This window comes from Vanessa atalanta, chromosome 3 (assembly GCF_905147765.1).
Source record: "Vanessa atalanta chromosome 3, ilVanAtal1.2, whole genome shotgun sequence".
NCBI classification, from domain to species: Eukaryota; Metazoa; Arthropoda; class Insecta; order Lepidoptera; family Nymphalidae; genus Vanessa; species Vanessa atalanta.
In genome coordinates, this window is record NC_061873.1 from 11,565,331 (window position 1) to 11,590,546 (window position 25,216).

The 25,216-nt window shown below is 31.6% G+C and overlaps 2 protein-coding genes and 1 non-coding gene across 3 annotated transcripts; 2 read left to right on the top strand and 1 right to left on the bottom strand.

The window, feature by feature from the left end:
- Positions 1-153: 153 nt before the first annotated feature.
- Positions 154-7,217, bottom strand: LOC125076966 (HEAT repeat-containing protein 1 homolog). The gene is made up of 5 exons (XM_047688721.1): positions 7,011-7,217; positions 5,742-6,933; positions 1,006-5,520; positions 514-933; positions 154-409 (listed from the first exon to the last, which is right to left on the bottom strand). The coding sequence occupies exons 2-5, from the start codon at positions 6,908-6,910 to the stop codon at positions 217-219; spliced, it is 6,297 nt and encodes a 2,098-aa protein (XP_047544677.1). The 5' UTR covers positions 6,911-6,933; positions 7,011-7,217; the 3' UTR covers positions 154-216.
- A 1,719-nt stretch (positions 7,218-8,936) lies between these two features.
- Positions 8,937-14,338, top strand: LOC125076987 (lysosomal thioesterase PPT2 homolog). Its single transcript, XM_047688753.1, has 6 exons — positions 8,937-9,307; positions 9,695-9,836; positions 10,486-10,593; positions 10,878-11,049; positions 12,284-12,385; positions 13,011-14,338. The coding sequence occupies exons 1-6, from the start codon at positions 9,167-9,169 to the stop codon at positions 13,207-13,209; spliced, it is 864 nt and encodes a 287-aa protein (XP_047544709.1). The 5' UTR covers positions 8,937-9,166; the 3' UTR covers positions 13,210-14,338.
- Positions 11,226-11,297, top strand: Trnaq-cug. Its single transcript has one exon. It is a non-coding gene; the product is annotated as a tRNA-Gln (tRNA).
- Positions 14,339-25,216: the final 10,878 nt, after the last annotated feature.

Below are 25,216 nucleotides of genomic sequence, written 5' to 3' on the forward strand. Positions count from 1 at the left end.
TATGAGAGCTTCCTTGTATTAATTATTATTATTTATATTTTTCTATAAGCATCTTTGCCACTTTTTAATATTTTTTATATATTTAAATTATATTGTTTGAAATTTGATTTATGGGGCATTATTATTAATAATAATAAAATACAATAATTGTTTATAAAGATTATATCATTTATTATTATAAAACTGTACTATAGTACTTGTTGCATACGCGAACTATTAAAAATATTTTTCAAGCGGTTCCCCGAGGATCTGTTCCAATGTACGAACTGCATTCTTAGTTGCTACTTCTATTCTCTGATCGCCATCTTCGAGCAACTCTGCGAGAAAAGGTACACTTTCCGCTAAGAGCGGGAGCCAGTTGCTGCCCAATTGAGATGCCATTGCCACGAGGCATTCCAAGCCTGCGAGTCTGAAAAAAAATATTAACGTATAATTAAGACTCTAAAAAACGGACGACGGGCGACAAAAAATTAACATTGTTTTTATATTATGTATAATTATAGGTATTTTTACCTTATTTCCGCGTCGTTATGTCTCGTCTTCAATAAAACCTGATAATTTAATAGCTTCCAAAGCGAATCGTCAGCGGTTGCCACAGCGAACTGGGATATACAGGGGATTATAAACTCAGTTGCCCTCGTTTTAAGATTTGCTATTCCGCCTACAGTATTCTCCAATTGATCTACAATCGGCTGCATGAGGGTTTCGAATCGGTCCTTATTTAAGAAGGTCTGGCTGTCGTATAAGAACACTATGTGCAGTGTTTTGATGACATATTTGATCAATGAAATACACTTATCGTCTGTATCAAAGAATAGGTCTTCCGTTTTGCTATTGTTGCACGCGTCCAGAAGTTCCGCCGCATTTTTCACAAAGTGACCAGCGAATAATACAAAGAGTCCTTTTAATTTATCAGCGATAGCACTGCTCAACCTGGAAAAAAAAATATTTTTAACCATGGACAATATCTTTATAATTCGTTTAATTAATTAACATAAAACATACCTATAAAATGTGATACTTCTATCCTTACGACCCTCAATATTAGTTCTTATTGCCCAGTCATAGATCTTGAAATAGAACGGCCTAAAGCTCGTTTCAGACAACTTAAGAACGAGACTGACTAGGGCATTTACAACTTCATCCTCTGCCGTGTCGATAACATTAACATCGATGTTTTTATCGGACGCTTCGCCTCTTAATTGTAAAGCCGATAGGAAGAATGACGTCAAATCTTGCTGTAGTGCGGCAAAATCAGCAGTAGTCATGTTGCCGAAACTATCAGCTAGAACAGACATTACTGGACCAACAGCATTAAAGTTTTCCTTTTCCAATATTAATTTATGAGTCTCATTCGCTACCGGTATCAATACTCTCGGTGGAATCGAGCTGGCGATCTTTTTCTTTATATTTATCAATTTAGATGTGATCGGTGAGTGTTTACTATTTTTTTCGTATTCTTGCCACTTAGCAAATAATATTGCGTACTCATACAGAATTTTCTGTAAATACGGACTTAAGAACAACGGAAGACTTTCAACGATCTTCGAAATAGCTGTGACAGTACTCAATAAAACTAGTTCCGGTGTATCAGATTTGCGTTGTTTTTTGAGAACTTTAATTAGAGCCGGCATAAATTTTCTCAAGCTTCCTAACGCATGTGCCTTCAAATTTCCACACAGTTCAGCAAGGCAAAGGACAATAGACGCCATCACGTTGCCAGGTATATTTGAATTGCATGTGTAATCGGTTACCGTTTCTAAAACTGGCTTAAATGGCTGTGGATTTTCTGAAGCTAACATTCGAGCCAATAACTTCAACGATAATAGAGCTGTTTGTTGATTCAATTCTAATTCCTGAGCATCATTTTCATTGAGGTCATCATTGTGAATTTCAATAGTTTTTACAATATTTAAGAGTTCTGGAAGCAATGAGAAAAGTAATTTCTTATCGACATCAGCGAACATCTCGGGACTCGTTTGAATTTTTGAATTTAGTAACTCCATCGCCTTCTTTCGGACTGTTTGTAAACTGTGCGGCAACAGACCCCGGACAACAGACAAGAACATAGGCGCAGATAACAAATTATTAGTGTGATCTAACAAATCGTAACTGTAGTGCAACATTACACGCCAATATTTTCCCGTTTTCTCATCACCCATTTTTGGTATACTTTGAATAAACGTTAATATTTTAATAATGAACATTTTATAATGATGCTCCATTGTTTTTATGTCAACGGCTTGACTATTATGCTGTATAAATCTCGATGAAGATAAACAAGTATTCATGAAAGTCACAATTACATATTTATAATGTCTTAATTGGAAAGGCGTGTGCCCATTGATGCTGAAAATATCAGTGGGGTCCACATCGGTATCCATCGCGTTTTCATCTTTTTGTAATGGCAAAGATCTCATATAAATTATTAACTTCGTAAAATTTTCCAAACAAACTTCAGGCGTGAATTCCAACAAAATACTTTGTCCAAAGTCCATTCTATTGATTGGTGATTCTTGTTCGGCTAAGCTTTTTGGCGTTGTCTTATCCTTTTTCTTGTCATCGCTAAAATGAGCGATATGGGTTTCGAGTAATAAAGCAAGAAATACCCAAAGAAACTGACTAGGTCCTAGTGTTTCTATAAGTTTCTTATAAAGTGGTAATCTTCTGTGTTCAGGTACATGAAGAACCACATCTGCAAAAATACGTAAAACAGGAACGACGCGTTTTTGTAGCTGTTGGAATTCTTTTTCCGTGTAATCCTCGATGTTTTTATCTAATTTCACTAAAATTGGTACAAGGGTTTCTATTATTTTTGTAATTATTTGGAAACTATAGGCATCGTCGTGTCTCAATACTGACGATCCCATAAATGTGAATATTTCCATAGTGTGGTGAAGGACTTGTTCAGGTAGCATATACGCAGCGTGAGATAGTAGTATCAAGGCATGATGTTGCGTCTGTGGATTTTGCGTTCCTCTTATGCATTGCACGACGGTCTCAACATCGAAAATATTCTTGATCGACTTAATTTGTTCTTTATCTGTATCATTAACAAATTTCTTACAGAAATACCATAGTGACGACAAAATTAGTTGTTTTGTATATTCGACATGGGATTGTTCTTCAAATCTCAAACATTTATTGAGTATCTGGAATAAAATTGTGACAAATGAACTATCTACAGTCATTTTCTTTTTACTTTGAACATATTCAAGAATGGTAAGTCCAAGTCGCCATTCATCGGTATCGGCTAAATGATGCGAGAGCATTGATACTGTAGCTTTTTTCTTTTTTGGTACGTTAGCTGCAGGATCTACCACATTTAGCATCTTGTCAAGAATAGGCTTGAAATCTTTAAAATCTATGTGTATCTTCTTCATAACTTTTGAGGCTACACTCGAAATACTAGGATTATTGCTGAACGTTCCAGCTAAAGTTATCAAATAGACGAAGTCTTTAGTTTTTTCATCTGGTATTTTTTTAAAAACATCCTCGTTGATTTGTCTCATTATTAAAACACTTGGACATACAAACGACATGTCCTCATTTAAAACACATTCTTTGTACTCTTTCAATCCAATTTCAATTATTTTCCAAACTTGTTCTTTATTAAACGTAGTAACAGTGGTTTCGTTTATTTGTGAATACACAGTTCTGATCAAATTTGATTCATAAATATCGAAAGCGAATTTTTTATTAAATTCATTTTGTTTTAGACGTTTCTGTACACTATCAAGTGCAGGAATTACGTTACAAAAAGTAGATTCATTATTGATATTGGAAAGGATTTTTACAAGTGATGACTTTATATGTGCTGGTGTATCTCCAATTAGAATCGATGTTAATTTTAATAAGCAATTTCTTCTAAATATTTTTGTTTGCATAGATTTTTGGGTCAGTATCGTCTTAAGTACTTGGGGCACTTGTTCATGATCGAGTATCAACTCTTGTTCGTGATCGATTAATTCTTTTAATAACTGCACATAAACATTTTTTTTATCTGGTGCATCTCTTAATACATTATTTATTATATTGACAACACACTGACGTATTGGCGCAATCGAATTATTTAAATCAAAGAGTATTGTTAATATCAGAACGTCGGAGTCATAAATCCAGTCAGTATTGTTTTGGATAGACAGAAAGTTTGTCATTAACTTAAGGCTACGAAGCTGAAGTTCTGGCGCGATTACATCTTTCGGATCAGTGGCGTATAATATATGCCCACAAGCGAAATTTGCCACGAATTCGAATTTTTCCTTTGGAGTTTTAAACAATTTCTCTAAAAGCTTTTGTGTCAATTTGGCATAATTATCCCCATATGTTGGAATTCCACATCCCGTTATAAATATTTCATACAATCGTCTGATGAGAATAGTTTCGGGTGTATTAAGTAAATTACACCATGGTGTAGTAATAACATCAGGATTCAGCTGCTCCGTGATACTGTAGAGGATATATTCCATTACTTCAAACAAAATTTGATCTTTTTTAGAAAGTTTAATAAATTCTACCATCACATCCGCTGAAAAGAGTGAACTCTCTGAACTCGAAACTATTACTCTACTTTGAACTGCATCTAATAAAAGATTTAATACAGCTGTTGTTTCTGAAACCGGTGCATTATTTAATGAACATGACTTCAGAAGTATAAAAAAGCAAAGATCAAGAGTGCTTTCTTTGTTCAAAAGATTAAAGTCGAGAATGTTATCAAATTGTATACACTTATCAACAAATAGGGCTTTAAATACACATTGATTAATCACTTCAGGATTATCTTCACATGAATTTTTAAAAGCGGTGAGTTTATTTTTCAGTCCGAATTTTTTACCCCATGGAGAAGACAGTATTTTGTATGTGAGCTGAGCTGATTGTTCGTCTTTTGGAAATAAATACGGCATAAGGGATAGGACGATTTCATGGTTGACCGGCAATGTATCCATTGAGCAAAATTTGCTAATCATTTTTCTTACTACACTCAACCATTTCTTAGTACATTTAGAAGCAATATAAACAAAAACATTTGTTAAATCATGTTCATCGAGCAAATCCTTGAAATCTTTATTTGGAATTTCTAAAGCCGCCGAAACCACGTCCATACTATCATCCTTTAATCTGCTCACAATGGAATCTTTCACAAAGCCTTTGTTCTCTATTTTCAATGATTGAAATTCTTTTGCAATATAATTAACAGCCTCAACTCTCATTTCTGGGTTGATATGATTCAGGTTTTCGAATAAGTATGCACTTCCAACTTTACGTGCAACAGCTGGCTTGAACCCTAAAACTTTGGATAGCTGCAGTTTTTGTTTAGAAGGTAATTTGCTATTAGATCCCATTAATTTCTTAATTACTTTATCAAATGTTTCCGGGTATCTGGTTTCTATGTTTTTCAAGAACTGTGAATACCAAGACAATATCTTGCTTGAAATTTCATCATCTTCATCAATAATTTCAATATCACTTTCATCATCCTTATTATCACTATTAGAGGATTTTAATGCAGTCAGTGCACATCTGTAAATGTTAAACATAAATTATTTTAATACATTTTTATTTTTAACAGTAATATTCCATATCTGAATCATTTAAATACATATTGGAAAAAATAAATATAAGTTTAATGAATTTAATAAATAAATAAAATGAAAATTAAATTAATAATATAATACATATATAGTAATTGATATTTTTTTTTTTATCTGTTCTATTTAGGCAAAAGTCATTTGAAAACTTACATAACAATCTTCTCAGGCTGCTGATTCTTGAAGTCCACAACATCAATAAATATTTCGGGTAGTTGGCTAAACCTTCGAAAATCTTCAATATTATTTTGAACAAGAGGCAATATACTGTGCAGAAATACCAAGCTAAGGGTCTGAATATTAATTTTCAGTTCGACCAACTTCATTAAATGCTTACACATTTCATTCATAACATCAACTGATATATTACACAGCACACCTTCCGGTATCTTAGTTAAATGTTTTTGATTTGTATAAATTAAATTTATAAGCAACACAACATCATATGACAAGTCAAATTCAGAGGTCATTAATCGAAATATGACTTCATTTATAGTGTTCTTTTTAAATGTAGCCTTGGTAGATAGATATCCAATTATAACATATGCAGCAGATCTGAAATCCTTAACGGAAGATTCTAGACCCATTAACAATGTCGGTAATAAAGCATTTATTATAGATTCGGTAACATGTTTGCTGGTATTTATAATGCCAATAGCAGTTGAACAGAAAAATGCATATACCGTGTTCAATTGATTCGCTCTTTCACCAAATTCTGTTACATATTTGGAGACACTTTTAGTTATGAATTGTAATGTGGCTGTGTTGGAGACACACTGATTGTATAAAATTTGTCTCGTCAATGGTACACTGCATTTTTGTATCGACTCCAACCAATTCCATCTATTTGAAGTAGAATTCAATTTAAATAGCTGTATGAATCGAATGAATATCTTTGTCTCATGATACGGTAGGATTAGCATCATTATTGCATCTTGATTGTATTCATGTATGTGGTATCTATTGACGAGCCATTCCAATGCTTTGTGAGAGGATTGAAGGAGCAGGTATGGGGAGAGTTGTATGAGGAACTTTTCAATTGTTTCATTTAAATTCTGATTAACCTCTTTACTCTGTACAGCTCTTTCAAAATCTATAGAGGTTATACTAAACAAGGAGTCTTCGAATACACGAAAGCCTTCGTACAATGCAATTAGTTCTTTAAGGCCACTTATTCCAATTTCATAAAAGGTGTTGCGGTCCTTCAAAGCTGCTTCCTTTGGGTCAAAAAGTAGAGACGACTTTTTGTTATCATCTTTGTAAATAGATGATTGTGGAACGGAAAGCTTTTGTAGCTGTTCCGCTAATGACGTAGAAGCCATGTTCACTTGGATTTATAAATAACCTTAAAATAAAAACAGTGATTTTATATATATACATTAGGGTAATTAAAATGTATAAAAAAAAGAAAATTACTATTACCTTTTAAGAGTTAAAAGCACATAACTATGCGAACATAACTTTTTTTTAATTTTAGAATGGTAATTACATAAAAAACTACGTTAAATTTTAACTTATTCACTCTAATTTCTTTGTTCGTGTTAAAGACACTATTTCCTAGCTTGCTAACAAATAATTATCAACATAAATATTCAAGATTTTTACTTAAAAATAATTAATAAGCCGGGACGTATAGTACCCATATGACAAGCACGTGTTAATGACAATTAACAAGTGACATTGACAGTTGCATCAAAACAGTCGGTTTATGATCAGTCGCAGTGTTGCCACCTTGGTGGTTTTCCCACCAGAACTGGTGTTTTTTCAAGGCTTCTGGTGGTATTTTTTCATTATATAGCGCTTTTATTTTTTTTGGTGGTTTTTAGCGGTTTTTAGATATGTAATCTGGCAACACATTTTTGAGAGGGAAATACCCTACCATTTCGGAATTTCATAATTTCACAATTATGAATTACCACAACATGTCATTGCAGCTATTGGCAAAAACACAAAGTACTCTTACAAAATTCAACCACATCCAACAACATCTTCAGCATCGGCGTCAGCGTCGTCAGAAGTAGCGTCTGCATCTGTGAATGATGACGAAGTTATAGAAGATATAACATTTGATAATCTTGAATTATAACTTGTAAATTTTTTTTACTTGTTTCTTTTGATTTTTTCTACTGATTAGGTACAAATGAATAACAAATTAACATTATTTATGTGGTTTTATTTTATTGCATATACAATACTACTCATTATGTCAAGTTATGTATACCGAATATAATGTTTATGTTTAGTAAATTGTAAGTTAGTAAAACTCTTTAATGCACTCTGGTAAAAAACACAAAATTTTAAAAATACGTAAAATTATATAATTAATAAGAACGACATACATATTCGTTTGTTTTTAATTTAAATAAGGGTTTCTTTGTCTGAGATTTAAATGCAATTTTAGCGGAATTTGGTGTTTTTTTTTTAAATCCAAATTTCTGAAATCTGGCGACTTTTTACTCTTGACCTAGCGCCTTAAAAAATTTAAAGGTGGCAACACTGATCAGTCGGATGATAGATGCAGTCATATTTTCACTGAAGTATTACTCGGGACAGAAATAAAATTGTTTGATTGGCTCAACTTGTACTCGGCCACATGTATCAAATTGCGTATTAATTTAATTAATAATCGTAGCTACTGGCGACCACAGAATACCAGCGTTGAAGCTCATTTAACAATGGTTTCAACACAAGCTGAGTGGTTTACCAATTTGGGCATCACATTCTGTCCTGTTTTTTGTCATTTTGTATATTTTTTATTTTATTTTATGATTTGTACAATGTGTATGTCCAAATAAAGAGTTTTTGATTTGATTTTGATTTAAATTATTAAACAAAATGACATATTTATTTCATTACAAATTAAAAAATGCAAACAGAAAACATTAGATATTGTCATTTTTACATGAAAATTAACCTTAAACATAAATAAATGTAAATCCTAAATCCTCCATCAATCCTTAAATTAATTTTATTCTTTTTACATTATTGTTTTAAAAATATGATTATTAGCTTTACTACAGTAATGAGTTAGTAAAGCTGCAATTATTAGAAGTACAACAACAACTAGTATATAAAATAATTTAGATTATATTATATTACAGTTGACACGAGATTGGCTTGATTTATTTTACACATAATGTGTCAGCAATATAACAACAGGACTTTGGAGGTTCTTCTTTAAAAAAATGGATAAAAATTCGGGTTATTGTCAACGATGCAGTAATTAAAAGTATTTATCTATTTTCACGAAGATTATATTAAGGGTAACTATGATTCTTAAAAGCTGGCAATTTCAATATTCAATCATGTTTTTTTTCTAAAATGCCACTGACACTCTGACAGACGACACTACGACAGTAGTAATTTAAATCGTATCAAGTAGATCCTGTGTCCCGTAAAATTTTATTAAAAATTATTGCGTTTATTGTTTATTTACATTATATTAAACTCCAAACATTTTATGAGTCTATTTTGTTTATTTAACATATAAATGCTATTACTAAATTAAAAAAAAACCGTATTGACTTTTTACAAAGTTTAAATAACATTTCTTTGTTCTCGTATCGGAAGCTGCTACAATGTCTTCAATGGCAAATATTTTATTTTTCGTGCTAACTTTATTATTTCACCAAAGCTTTACTTACAAACCCGTGGTTTTAATTCACGGGATCATGACTGGAAGTGGTAGTATGGAAATGATAAAACGCAGAATTGAGGAGGTATGTTTTTAAGCGGAGCATATTCCATTTCTTTTTTCTTTTTTTTATGGCATTGATTGGCGGACGAGCATATGGGCCACCTGATGGTAAGTGGTCACCACCAAAGGTGCTGTAAGAAATACTAACGATTCCTTACATCACCTATGCGCCACTAACCTTAGGAACTAAGGTGCTTGTCCCTTGTGCCAGTGTATTTCATCACTACTTAGCTCAACTTACATAAAATTATATTATTAACTATATTTATCTCATTGTATTGTATCATATGTTTAACTATATGATAATAAAATATCAAACAAATTTTATTCTGTAATCTTTTCATTTAAAAAATAATAATATACATACTTGAGATTTAGAAAATAATATAAAAATTCTATTAAATTTCAGAAACATCCCGGTACAATAGTTTATAATGTCAATAGATTTGAGAGCTGGTCCAGCTTGGAAACAATGTGGCATCAAGTTTTGGAGATTGGCTTGGATGTTGCTAATATCTCAAGTAAACACCCGGAGGGAATCAATCTTATTGGTTAGTTTGTTCAAAAGAACATATTTTCTTTCCAACTTTAATATCCATAAAAAAAAATCATAATGTGAATAGCTCTATAATAATAGGACTATTTACATTATGATCTATAAATGACCAAACTAAAATATGAGATGTTTATAAGATAGACATACATATTTATTATATTTTTAGTTCATAAGCATTATCAAAATTTAAAAAAAATATATATATTTACACTAACAATTATTTTTTTCACTTGAAAAACCTTTTATGCATGCTTCCCTCTGTAAGCAAAGGTATGTGGAACCACTGGCCAAATACCATACCTACTAAAAACAAGCTGTAAACTATGACAACTAATTACTCTGTGGTTAATACATGAAACACTTTTATATTTCCGAATTATTAAATCTTTTATAAGAAGCATAATTGTCAATATATATGCTATTTTCAAATATTTTTTTTGATATATTTTGTAATATGACAATAGGATTGAATATTACTCCTATTGAATGACATGACTTTGCAAAACGCTTAAATATCTAAATATAGAATAGTGTACTAAGAACTTATATGCTTACTAAGACTAGATTTAAACGAAAACAAAGAAATTGTATGTATTGTTGTATTGTATTTGAAATGTTAATGAGATTATTTATCTTAATTACAGGTTATTCTCAAGGCGGTCTACTAGCACGGGGCATTGTTGAAACATTCTCCAATGTGTCTGTTAGCACATTTATATCCTTGAGCTCACCGCAAGCTGGTCAATATGGAGGTATTATTATTTTTATTCTCGTATAAGATCATTCTTAATCTACATTGTGTAAAACTAAGTCGTTTACCATCCTAGATCTTTATCCCATGCTCAGATCTTTTAAAGTAGGCAATGGATTTAAATGCTGTTTTCATAGATTAACAGAGTATATTAGAGTAAAGCTTAGGATTTCAACTTACATTCTTAACTTTATTAAAAAAGAAAAACAATGTATTTTTTTTGTTCATATAAAGAACTATATAGAACTTATAAAGAATTAACAATATAAACATTTTATTTTTCAGCTGGATTCCTCCATGTTGTATTCCCTGGACTAGTCAAAGAATCAGCATATGAATTATTCTATTCTAGGGTTGGGCAGCACACGTCAGTCGGCAACTATTGGAGAGACCCATACCATCAAACATTATATGAGTCATACAGTGTATACCTGCCTTATATAAATAATCATATCATGTAAGTATATATTTAATACTATTTTTTGAATATTTAAAATATTGTCTTTTGAAGGGAGTAAAAATGTGATAATTTTTTTTTTTTTTTTTTAATATAATAGTAATTAAACATTGAAGCTATTGACTGAAACTTTCAAAAGTTAAATTAGTACAAGAATTTCGATACGATAGTCATCCGGTTCCATGGTGTAATGGTTAGCACTCTGGACTCTGAATCCAGCGATCCGAGTTCAAATCTCGGTGGAACCTGGCTTTTTTGTTTTATTTTTTTTTTCATTTGTACCAAATCATTTTTATTGTTTTTATGGAATTATTTTATAATATATATTTCTTATTATAATACATATATATTTTTTTATTATATGACGCATGTATAATCATGTGTTTTAGCGTATTCTTTTACGATTATAAATAAATCTTGAACCTAAGGTCAGAGATAAGTGATTTCATTGAACTAATTTACGTCAGAAAAGTCGATAAATATAATTATTAATTATATTGTTTACGAATATAAATACATATTTAATATGAATATTCTTAATCTCAACCAACATAACTGAAAAAAACATCGACCCATAAAAGTTGCATAGTTTTATATCAAGATTAGTTAGCCTTTTTCATTGACAGTTATTAAATTTCAAAATGAATTTTATTTTCAAGATAAAATCTATTACACTTAATTTCACCTAGCAAGTTAAAGCTACGTTAAGTATATTAATATATATATATATATATATATAGTTCATTTCTAAATTTGAAAATAATAATATGTACTAAGTTTCTAGTCGATTCTCTTTGGTTGAATCTTAATTATGTAACGGCTTAGCTTTATATTCAGTTTAATCTTATATCTATGGTGATATCTTTATATCTATGATGAAAAAAATTTAGTTAATGAATTTTGTGAAATAAAACAGATTCTAATTTAAGACAACAGTAACAGCTGTTTACTATTAATTATTCAGTAAAATATTGCCTATAAGCTCCAATAACCATTGAATTGCAACAAGTTTAATAATATACTTTAATTCTGTGTATAATTTTGATAAATTAGTATTTCTTGTGCATTATTGAAAACTTTGTTAGTAAGTTTCTCTAATATACCATAAAAAATTGTATTGTAACGCCATGTTACAATAGAAGATAAAATTAGGTGTTTTAACGACTGCTAATGCTAACTGACTAGCTAGATAGAAAACTAGCTCGTTTTTAATAAAGTTAATTTTTTCTTACAGGTCTGCGAAATCAGAAGATTTCAAAAATAATTTGCTCCGATTAAAGAGACTTGTTCTCATTGGAGGACCAGACGACCAAGTTATCACGCCCTGGCAGAGCAGGTACATATAAATTAAAATAAAATATAAGAAACCAGAACTGTCATGTCAACAATCATGATTTAAAATCCAGACATAACAGTTTTTTTTTTAAGTATATTTATTTCATGGTAGGGTTTTGTGCAAGCTCATCTGGTTAGGTAAAACTCACTCATCGAATATTGAGATGAGTGAGTCAGTGTAACTTCAGGCACTAGGGATCTTAGTTTCCAAAGTTGGTGTCACAGTGGTGATTTATATTTATGTCGGAGGAGCAGGATGCCGAACAGTTGGGTTCGGGGATTGATTTGACATTTGGAAGACTATGGGGCGTGCAATGGAGATATTCACAAAATAAAACGTATTCAATATCGTCTAATCACTGTATTAATTGATTTTATAATCGTACACCACAAAAATATCAAAAGATTACAATAATTCATCACGATTAAGAGCAAATTGGTTTGCTAGCAACCATCGCATTCGAATTGCTTATATATATGTTAACTTAAAAAAATTGATATATTTGTTTTATTATATTTTAACAAAAAGTTATTGCCATTTATCTTTAATTATTTAATTGTAGAGATCAGCTGTGGGTCGAAAATATTTTTGAAACATTTATAAAAATATCTTTTATTATTTTCAGTCAATTCGGCTACTACGATGCAAATGAAACGGTTGTAGAGATGCGCAATCAAGAAATATACTTATCAGATAAGATTGGACTCAGGACTCTGGACAAGAGCAAGCGGTTGCACATCGTGACCGTCCCCGGGGTAAACCACTTCAGTTGGCATATGAATGTGAGCATTGTAGACGATTACTTGTTACCGTATTTAGATTAAAGATATTCGAAATTCGAAGCCATTCAAGAGGTCAGTTAAATTTAAAAAAAAAAAACAAACAATTTTTTTTAATAATTTTTTTTATGTAATTTAATTTTGAAATTGTTTTGTTTTAAATTTACAAAATGGATACTATATATTTTTAAGCTTAGGGTTGTCAAGTTTGTATTAAAATTTGGAAGAAAATTTAATAAAAATGAATTTTACTTAAATGAAGTAATGATTACCACAACATCAAGAAAGGAATATCTTGTATATTTCATGATTTTTTAATTTCCATAAATTCATTTACACTCGTGTATTAATTGTATAATTAATACATTATTATATTCCTGATTTACGGCGTATTTAAGTCGTTATCAATTTTATTGAAATACCAAAAAAAAAATTAAAATTTGTTACAAAATGGGAGAATTACATATTTCTGCAAACATTGACAACCCTAATAGGGCAACTCGATTACCAAAAACATTAGATATGTTGAGTTTTATTACGGATTAGGGTGTGCCAAAACAATTCCTATTAGTTATAATTAGTATATTGTGCAATGTTATAATTCTCAATATAAATAACACGTAATAACAAATTCTTGTGATAATATGTTCATAAACGCTCAGTATACCTCGTTAGTGATCGTTTTATAATAAAATAATTATTGAAATTGGGTATTTGAATAAAAAATAATGAATAAGGTTTCGTATGTAAGTTTCTTTATTCACCGTGACTCTTAAAAACCTGAACAGATTTGAATGTATGAACTTATGAAGTATCATAACCCTTACTTCATCCCGAGTGACAATGATTATTGATTAATTCGCTTAATTTTTCAGGGCTGTCACGATTTCTTTATTTTATTGGTAATTGATTTTTTGAAATTTTTTGACAATGACTGTAACTAAAATATAAGAAATTCAATCTTGTCTAGTGTTGTTATGTGTACAATGTATAACGTCGTTGTGAAATTTCATATTGTATCACTAAAATAAGTTTTGTGAACATAAAAAAAAAATTGTCATAATATTAGTGCCATCAAATACCCAATTATATTAAATTAAATTTTTAATAAATAGTTTTAATTCATCAGTCAATAAATGATGTACAAATTAATAATAATATTATATTTAATTATTCACATAAAAAAAAAAAATCTTGATGAATCTCATCTTTGTTTATGTAATAATATTAAATGTAATTCGTAACGAGGCTTTTTATAGGTACATTTATTTTATTTTATTTGGGCCATCATTGTCTAGTATTTACTAATTAATTAAATAAATACATATGTGATATCTAAACAAGAATGTTTATACATAAGCTCTTTATTATATACGTAATATTTGACCATAGGCAATGTTAATGATAAAAACGGGTCACAGTCGGAATCTTTAATATGCTTAGGGTTATTTGTAAAAAATAATAATTATGTATTGACTAATATAATACACGCAAAAGTAATTTGTAATTAAATTTGATACGTCGATAGCTCGGGACATGGACCTCTAATTTATGTGTCTTCGATCTGCCCGTCCTGACGTCATCGGGGTTATATAAGAATTTTGTTTGGAAAATTTTTAATAGTTTATTATACATGACGCTGCCACCGGTTCGGATTGATACTATATCGGGAAGAACCGGCAAGTAACCTACTTGTCCATTAATACTAATGACAGAAGATACAGTTTATTATTCATAAATGACATGCTTTTTTATCTATCAAATAATATTCCAAGCCTATTTTGTTATTGATTTTTTAAACCGTTTAGTAAACTTTTAATAAATATTATTCTTGTAATTTCTTTTACGCTATCTATGTACTATTAAATGTAATTAGTCGTCGGTTTGGGATTTTAGAAATTTAGGGGGGGGGGGGGGGAAAGAGTTGGATTATACAGCTATATTATGATATTCATGACATGCATTTTATTAAAGCCATATTACTTTATTACAAGCCGTAAAGTACGGTGATTTTTTTTTTAAATAAAGTGTGAATTAAAATATGTTCATATGTAACCAAAATAAATAGATGACTAGTAGTTTGAATTTTTACACCATGTATCATTAAGGTAATTTATAGTAAATCTAAGTAGGTAAAATTTGTAATAAACTTTTATACGACAGGTGTTGTATTTTTTTTTTAATATAATATGTCCGTACTTCATTCCCTTGAATCCTCTTTTGTTGATATATGAAGTGTCAAATTTGTCATATCAACTTGGTAATATGCAACATTAAAATTATATGCTCTTGGAAAATGAGTTGGTACTCTGATTGGTCAAATCAAATAGCGCGTACTTCCCCCGCTTCATGTTAAATCCTCTCACAGATGCAGGAAAGTCGGAAGAAAGATGTTACAGATAAAAAATACGACATAATTGAAATGTCCTATTTGTCATACTTGGCGTCTAGGTTACCTACTCATCAGATATTCCACCGCCAAATAGCAATACCTACTTAGTATTGTGTTGTTCCTGTTCAAAGGGGGATTTAATTAGTGTGACTACAGGCACAAGGGATGAACTGAAGACTGAACTTAGTTCCAAGCGCCAATGCGCCACCAACCTTGGGAACTAAAATCTCGAAGCGAAGTGATTACACCGGCTTTTAAAATATCGTTAGGAACGTTTGTGTGTTTATAAAACTAATGACTACTTAGATGATAACACAAGTGTCAAATAGAAATATTAAAAAAAAGTTCCGCTGTGCTTCTTTCTTCTTAAGTCTGAAGTGTTCTTTTCGGAGCGGTGGTAGATTTTTTTTTTCTTATATTAAATAAAGATTTGTTTTTGATTTATACTTAATTATATTTATACATGTATATAGCGTAAGTGAAGTTCTCATGTAGTTACTATTTATTTATCGTTTAAAGCTTTTACGTCAAACTTCTATGATCTTCACGATAAGATACGATACTTGGCAATTACATTTCACTGATAATATAAATATAATACGTTTTAAGTATAATATAGACTTTAGTAAAGTGCAGCGAGAGGTATTATGTTATTGTAATTTGTATTGTTATATTAATTATGTTAATTAATATTGTTCTGCGGCTTAAAAAAAATGCATGATGATAATTTCAGAAATTATGATAGGGCATTGTGTTTGCCATCTGGGTAGGTACCACCTACTCATCATATATTTTATAACAAGCAGTGGTAAGTATTGTCGTGTTCTGGTTTAAACGGTGGATGAAGAACTAACATCTTCCTTCCCAAGGTCGGTGGCGCATTATTATATGTAAGTAATGATTAAATCTTTATGGGTATTAGTGACCACTGACCATTAGGTGGCCCATTTGCCTATCCACCTACATACGCTATAAAAATATAAGATACTTGGCATGGCCTAAAAAGATGAGGATCTTTCTTAACTGAGCCTCATTTATGAGATAAATTATACTTTATCTTTTACACCATTCAACAGATAGTAATGATAATGGCTAAATATATATACACAGGTTGTACAACTTCTGCCAGATTTTATAAGTATGTTATGATAGTACTAAGTCTTTAGTCTCGTATAGCTCTTAATACTCTACTTATAGTTTGGGCATCCGGCATAGATCCTACTCATACAGCCTTCTAGCAAATATTTCAAAATATTGATCTATGCTCTCTAACTAATTATAGATATTTAATAATTTATTGCAATCCAATTAATAAAAACATTTACATAAATACACAATGATTTACGAATTGTAACGCGGTAATGACATGCATGGCAACTTTATTAGGTAGAGGAACAAATATGTGGGAAGAGGCACAATAAAAATTAATAAATAATTAATAGCACATAATAATAGTTAGAAACACACATACATTAAAATACACAGGTAGGTATTTTCATAAAAAAAAATCATTAAATATATTATTTATATTATTATTCCGAACCTGAGTTTGTTTGCTTGTTACGCTTTTTCGTCTCAACTTCTCAGCCGATCATCATGAAATATGACCCGTCAGAGGTACAGAAATGGCATCTAACACTTGCAACTGGCTACAAAATTCTGCCAATTTGTTTTGATCATAGATACTTGATGACGCTAGGTAGGACATCCTCGTTATTGTATTTCTAATATATATCCATCGTTCATGTACCGCATCACTAATATAATAGCGTTTAAATAACCTTTAGTTTAATGATAATTGCTAAAAATATAATTCCAATATACATAAATCTCATACCACAGTATTTTAATATTATTGCAAAAGAACCAGCACTTGGCATTATCACCCACTTTAAATTTAGACTATTATCGTGGCTTCCTCGTTGGTCTAGTGGGTATATAAGACCACAGATCCCCGGGTCCTGCGATCAAACCTCGGTGGTGCCGAGAAAAATATTGGGTTTTTCTATCGAAAAAAAAACAGTAACGGCTAGGTGTCTGGATTTTGAAGCGTGTACACTCTCGTGTCTCGAAAAAAACGTAAATCCGTTGGTCCTGCGCCTGAACTCTTTCAGGTAGTGTCGCATTTGTCGTCCCATCAGATAATGAGAGTGAGGGAACTGTGTCCCTGTTTTTGTATACTACAATATGTCTTGCGTAGTTGGCTGATCTCCCTTGAGTTGTCCGCCGTGACTCAAATCGGTCAGGAGGACATCATCATCATCTTTACCACAACCGTAAATTTCTCGATCTTGTGTGCTCTTATTAATAAGCAATTTACATAAACGCAATATTGATCCAAAAATATTTGCAATTTATAACGGTGACTCACAGCGTTGCCGTTTAAATTACATTCCTAAAAATATTTATCGTAAACTATAAACTGTAAATTGCGTAATATTTAAATAACATATTACGTCGTATTGAATGATTTTATTTTGACAGTCGTTGCATAAATGACGGGGATTCATAATATTACCGAAATATTTGTAAAGTTGACGTAAATCTAAGATAAAAAAACGTGAATCAAACGGAATTTCTTAAAAAAACATAACTCAATATAAGATAGGTTTTCTTAGAAAAAACAGATAAGGGTGATCTTGATAAAGAGGCCCGTCACGACAATTCGACAAAGTCTTCACTTATTTTCGTCACTGATAACCAGCACAATACCTTTATCTAACCTTTCAATATCAAACTCTTAGTTCTCCGCAAATAACCTTATATGGTAATGAAATTGTAATGTTTGCTTTCCATACAAAATTCTAAACCTTAAACGAACATTAATCATGATGTTTTGCCATAATAAAGGGCATTACGTTAAAAACACTATGATGACGAGGTATAACGAAGCTATGTCTCAAAGAGGTGTTCTTTAAACAGGATTGATCATGTACTAACCTTTAATTAAAAAAAATATGTAACTGCCTACTTTATTTAGTTATTTTTTGGTTTCCGAACCAATGGTAGATTGAATTAATTGTAAGAAAGTAATTTAATTATAAGTAATAAGTTAGTGTATTCGTTTATTGAAGAAATAATTTGATATTGGAAGGACCTGAACTCAAACGTAATCACAGAAAGAAATTGTAGGTTTTACCGAAAAAAAAAACTCAGTTGTTTTCGGTGGTTTGATAATTAGCGGTGTTTACGCGACACCTCGCGCTTAGAGCTGGTAGGCCTGCTTTAGAACTCTATCTCTTGTCTGTCTATCGTCTATAGGACTATGAGCGTTAGGTAATCGAGGAAACCTGTGTTTTAGAGGATTGGCAATATAGGAAAAGGCACTTACAAACCGTAAAGTCTTTAGTCTCGTATATTTCTTAATACTTTAAAAGCCGGCAACGCACCTGCAACCCCCCTGGTGTTGCAGGTGGTAATCACTTTCCATCAGGTGAGCCTCCTGCTAGTTTGCCCTCTATAACATAAAAAAAAACTCGAATATATCAATCACTTCTAAAGGGTATCCCTTCTCATACGCAATCTTCTAAATTACTATGAAATATCAATTGAATCAGAGACCATGACGTGATCCTATAAGCAGTTGTTGCTTTTTAATTTGTTTAATTATATTCCAAACACAACCAATCTGTCATAGATATAACACTCTTTTACGGTACATAACATCTACTTAAAGATATGTATATCATTCATTACTTCCGAGTATTGAAATAAATGTACTACAGTGACAGTATTTCTTTGTAAAATGTTTTCCTCAGATTTTTTGCTAGTCTGGTGTAAGTTGATAAACTCGTCAGGCATGCACTCGGACATGAGTCATGACTTTTTTCTTTAATAGTGCGTGCCGGTCATCGAATTGGAGACGGTCAAAGATTAGATAAATTGTAATACTTTTACTAATATGTTTATTTTGTACACAGGTATAGTGTACTGGAGTATGCTCGTGTATATAAAGGCGCAGGATGCATTAGCATTAGCAGCCCGTAAATGTCCCACTGCTGGGATAAAGGCCTCCTCTCCCTTTGAGGAGAAGGTTTGGAGCATATTCCACCACGCTGCTCCATTGCGGATTGGCGGAATACACATGTGGCAGAATTTTGTTGAAATTAGACACATGCAGGTTTCCTCACGATGTTTTCCTTAACCGCCGAGCACGAGATGAATTATAAACACAAATTAAGCACATGAAATTTCAGTGGTGCCTGCCTGGGTTTGAACCCGAAATCATCGGTTAAGATGCACGCGTTCTAGCCACTGGGCCATCTCGGCGCAGGATGAACTTCATCAAAACTCATCACAATTATTGTGCATATGTATGGGCAATTAATAAAACTGACAAACTAAAACTTTCCACAACAATATTCCAGTAACTGTTATTTACAAACATTTTAAATCAATTTTCTAATAATTCAATAATTCAGCGAATTGCCGATGTCGAGTTGGTAAAGTCCTGGTGGCTGGTGATTTCTTTTTACGCCAAATGCCTTATGAATGCCAGGCATTATCACAATTTACAATTTGGAATAGTGTTCAAGGCAGTGGCGTAGCTATCGTAGGGCCAGGTGGTGCAGTGCACCAGGGCCCCTGAGCCCTGGGGGCCCTCTAACCTAAGCTATGAAAAGAGCTTTGAATAGATATGAAGTATGGATTTAACTTACTAATGATATGTTCAACTCACTGTATCATGTATCCCATTCTTATTACTATCTATAATTTTGAATGCCAATATACGTTAAAGAGGGGGCGTGGGGCCCGATTCTTTTTCTATGCACCGGTGCCCTTACCCACCTAGCTACGCCACTGGTTCAAGGTATCAAATATTTCCTGCTTAACTGTATATAATTCATATAAATAAAGTTATTTTAGAAAGGCGGACCAAAAATGGGCCTCCTGATCGTAAGTGTAACATAGAAGCCACAAACTGTCTGTATGCCTCGTATCTGTAATTACATTGGATTACATACTCTTTAAACCGGAACATAAAAATATAAAATATTGAATTCCGGTGGTAGAATAGCAGGTTGTTTTTATTAAGATGAATTAGTACCACACGACATTCATCGTATAGCCAAAACATATTTGTGTCATCCTGTATTTACTTAATTGGTAGTAGTTTCTGCTACCTAACCTACTCCTGTGTTTTGGCAAGCACGAAGAGCCATTTGGATTTTCGTATCCTCGAACTATGGGTGTAAGGAAAATAGGCTTTTCCTTGTGAAAAATCGTGCAATATTCTACACAGATAGTCAAAATAAGCCAGGAAGGAATAAAATGTTAAAATTAGGTTATATATATGAGCTAGAGAAAAATAAATCATTAGCCCTCAATTACAATTCTCATAGGTTATAGGTTCTTTTATTATATTTTTTATATTTTTAACATTGCCTTTTTGTATATTGAATAAATACCTATATGAAACCCGCTGAGTTTCTTTCTCTGGTTCTTCTCAGGTCAGGGTATTTTCTTTTCGGAATTTTTCCATTATGGGTAATGTATAATAAGTGTAATGCTTCTTTATTGAATAAAGGTTGAATTGATTTGTTTTTATTACATAACAAATTTAGTAAGGCGTAATAAGAATGTGCACAGGTCTGAGACGCATTTAATGAGAGCCTTGGGAAACAACAAAAATGTTCATTTCAATCTTAAGAACTCTGTATTCTGGGTCAACGGATTTACGTTTCACTCTGATTTGCACTTACAACATTTTATTTTATCAGACACCTGTCTTCTTCTGTTAAATTACTTCGTACCCATTTACGAGTTTTTTTATTGCATTACTCTTAATATAGATTACTTTTAGTTAAGGATAGACTGCAACATAATATTACCGTTCAATAATAAACCTAATAATCTATTTTCAATTAGAATATAATAAGGTTAACCAAAACTTTAACTCCAATTTGAAAAAGGCGTTTTCAAAAATATAACCCAACATAGAATCAAAGTGATGACTTACTTTATTAATTATGATTACATGTTTATTTTCTGGAGAATGTATTTAGTCTTTGACAAAACAGACCCTTCGTCTACATCAGCGTCTCGTGACTCATCGTTCTCAGTGCAAAGATTACATGAATTTTATATAGTTCGTTCATACCTCATGTTTTTCAATGAATCATTACGACGATGTATAATATCATTGAGGATATTTTGATAGTACGAATGCTATGATAAATGTCGAGTTATATTGAATTACCTTATCAGTGGATTGTAAGTACGTCATAGCGGGAAAACGGAAATAAGAAAGGAAGTAAAGAGAAACTGGTCAATGTATACATTTACCTTATATTTTATATCATAGACAAGGTTTATTTTTTTTAATTAGGGTCATTATCACTGTTATTGTTGATAATACGTCATAGAGGTTGATTTATGATTGTATTTTTTTGTTCGTAAATTGTTTGAATATTAAATAGTTACGTACCTACTCCGAAATTATATTGTTAATTATAGTGTTGAGTGTTTTTTTTGTCCACTTCTAATTTGCGGCGAGTACTTTTAGATTCTTTTTGCAATTATTACTTTGGGTATCTATATATTTAATAGTATTTTATTTTTTTTTGAAAATCTTGCAATTAAATACTGGGAGTATTTAATTTAGTATTTAATTGCAAATAATCACGTAGTTATCTCATGTTTCTTATGTAATTTTAGAGTTATCGTCGTCTCGTAATAATTATCAAGTATTAATTAATATAAATCACCCTATGACCTCTGAATCGTTTGGTTTAAAATATATTTTTACCAATGATATGAAAACATCTGCTACAACAATAAAAAAAAAAACACAGTCGTCAGACTCCTATGCTAACATCCTTTGATTTCACGACCGTGTTCTGCGGTGACATTCGAGTTTTCTTTGTTTGCTATTTAATTTCTGCATTCTTTAGTAATTTATTCAACTACAATTGTAAATAAATATAGAGACAAGTAGTATCAGGATATTGTTAGGGAAAGAACGTTCTTAAGGTCATTAGTATAGTGAAATCGTGTCCTGCTTGTTAGCACGTTCATTAAACAGTTCACACGTGTAAATTACGCGAGCAATTGATACCCTTATATCAAAGATATAAAGAGCGGTTTTGTCGTGATGTAGTTATGTTTGTATAACTGTTAAGTAACGTGACACAATTATTTAGAGGTAAATCCTGCTTCATTCAACGTTTTGGAAATTTAGAGTAAAGTTAAGAGGATGTTGGTTATCGAGGTCCAATGAAACGCCGTAAAAACCCAAAATTATATGAAATATTTGAATTCAAGGTCTCAGTCAGATCAGTGAGTGATCAGTGGCCTATGCTCGGAACTGGTACCTACCTATATGTGAAGAATAAAATCGGATCTTAGTATCCGGAGAAGAAAAGGCGTTTCCGACATAGCTTGCATGTTCAGGTTCGTCGAAGGACTGATGGCCGTTGGAGCAAACTTACGATCCTAGAGTGGAGACTGCAGATCTGCAGTCTGATCACACGTATCATAAGATGCTCGATTTTTGTAAGATTGTAAGAGGTCACTTATCAATTGGCAGATACAACATTGTAGTAAGTTATTAAAATTTTTCACATTTTCGAAGCGCTGAAAATAACCAAAATATATATGTATACTCATTGTGTTTGTACGTACTCAGGCCTGCTAAGAAACATAAAAAACAAAGCGTTATTGTTTAGTGGACTAACTGATAAGTGGTTGGAATTTACGCAGACGGTCACAGGTTCTTATCAAATGTATTTAAAATACCATAGATTAACAACATAAAAAAATATTTAATTGTTTCCGAAAACTCTTTTATTTAAGTTTTAAAAAGGACTCAAGGCTCACCACGGTCAATGGACTTAGAACAATTAAGTTATGTACATATTTTAATACCTAGTTTTAAAATGTCAAGGATATCAAATCGGCGAAGGACGAGTCATTACTTATTCTGTTTTTAGTATTTGTTGTAGCGGAAACAGAAATACGTCATCCTGAAGAATTTCAAGTGTCTATCTATAATGGTTTATGTGGTTCCTGATGATCGACGGACTGACAGACAGCGCAGTTTTAGTAATAGGGTACGGAACCCTAAAAATTAAGCTCAATTATCAACGGTTGGATTTAATATCGGTACTTTAAAATGTGTATAGTTTGCTGTCAAGTATTTCCTAGATGTTAGATATCTAACTAATTGTCGTATGGCGGTTTTGTCCCGACGTGAAAATTGTCATTATTATAATTATTGTTTATCTAAGATAGTAACGTAACATGTGATCGAAACCAAGATAGTCTTAACAACATACGTAATACCATTTATATAATACTTTTAACTTTTATAATTAAATATAAATCTTATGTATATAAATAAAACATAAGTATTATGTATTATATTATATGCAGTTATTTATTTGGTAGAAAAGAGAAACTACTGAGTTTCTTGCTTGCTTGCTTGCTTTACATTTAATATAATTGTAGTACTCGTACTATCACAAATATGAGTTATTGGCTCGTTATGTCACCAGTAGCTAGGGATTACACGTCCGCTCTCACCACCGGCTCGCGCGCGACTGTCCCCCCACTACCCGTGTACTCGAGACAAGTATACAAACACTACATCCCTTCCTTAATATAATTATTTATTGAAAATATATCCTTTTATAAATATAGCAAATATAATTGTTGAAAGATAAGTAATATAAAAACACAGAATAATTTTCCAACAAGAAATTTTAATAATAATCACTTAGTACTATAATCAAGAAGTTTAAATTTTGTAATAATATTTAGTAGACAATTTTATACTATAAAGAATAAACTTAGATAATAAACCCAGGCGTACTATTTATTCACTACTAAATCTACTATTTCCTTCACTCTGATCCATTTCATTTTCCTCCTTTTCCTCTTCAATTTCCTTTCCACCATTGTTTTGAACTTTCCATTCACCTTAAATTTTTTTTAAATGTATAACATTGCGTCTAAGTGTTTGACCAGTTTCTTCATTTCTCACGAGTACGTCTCCACCTTCTGTTCTTTCCACTATATGCGGAGTTAATTTGTAATTAACTGATAATTTATTCCCTTTTTCCATGTCCTTCACATATACTTTGTCACCTTCTGTGATCATTGTTTCTTGAGCTCTTCGCTTTCTATCTCCGTACTCTTTTCCTCTTTCTTTATGTATTGCATCCCTGTCTCTAACTTCTGAATCGTCCAATACACGTTCACTAAATAACAATGAAGGAATTTTGTCTTTATTCATCCTCTTAAAAAATAGTTCGGCAGGTGTTTTGCCTGTTACAGTATGTGGTGTCGAGTTATACATCATTAAATATTCCCATACAGCTTCCTTTAAATCACTTTTTTGCACTTGACTTATTTTTAACCTTTTTAAAATATCTCTGTTTTGTCTTTCTACTTCGCCATTCATTTGAGGCCAGTAGGGAATGGTGTTAAATAGTTTTATATTACACTGTCTGCAATATTCTTTGAATTCCTCACTTATGAATTGACGACCGTTGTCTGCTGTGATAGAAACAGGATAGCCAAGGCGACTGAATGTTTCTTTTAATAATTTTATAATCTTTGGACTCGTTATTATTTTAGTAAATTTTATTTCCTTGTATCGACTATAATAATCAATAATAACTAACAAGTATTCATTATTTGGCAAAGGTCCAAGTAGAT

What these genes read in the sequence shown, in the direction of transcription:
- LOC125076987 (XM_047688753.1), top strand. Translation starts at nt 9,167, where the DNA reads ATGTCTTCAATGGCAAATATTTTATTTTTCGTGCTAACTTTATTATTT. An exon ending in TAAAACGCAGAATTGAGGAG is followed by an intron (nt 9,308 to 9,694) that starts GTATGTTTTTAA and finishes ATTAAATTTCAG; the next exon opens with AAACATCCCGGTACAATAGT. An exon ending in GCAAGCTGGTCAATATGGAG is followed by an intron (nt 10,594 to 10,877) that starts GTATTATTATTT and finishes TTTATTTTTCAG; the next exon opens with CTGGATTCCTCCATGTTGTA.
- LOC125076966 (XM_047688721.1), bottom strand. Translation starts at nt 6,910, where the DNA reads ATGGCTTCTACGTCATTAGCGGAACAGCTACAAAAGCTTTCCGTTCCA. An exon ending in CAGCCTGAGAAGATTGTTAT is followed by an intron (nt 5,521 to 5,741) that starts GTAAGTTTTCAA and finishes TAACATTTACAG; the next exon opens with ATGTGCACTGACTGCATTAA. An exon ending in CATAACGACGCGGAAATAAG is followed by an intron (nt 410 to 513) that starts GTAAAAATACCT and finishes ATTTTTTTTCAG; the next exon opens with ACTCGCAGGCTTGGAATGCC.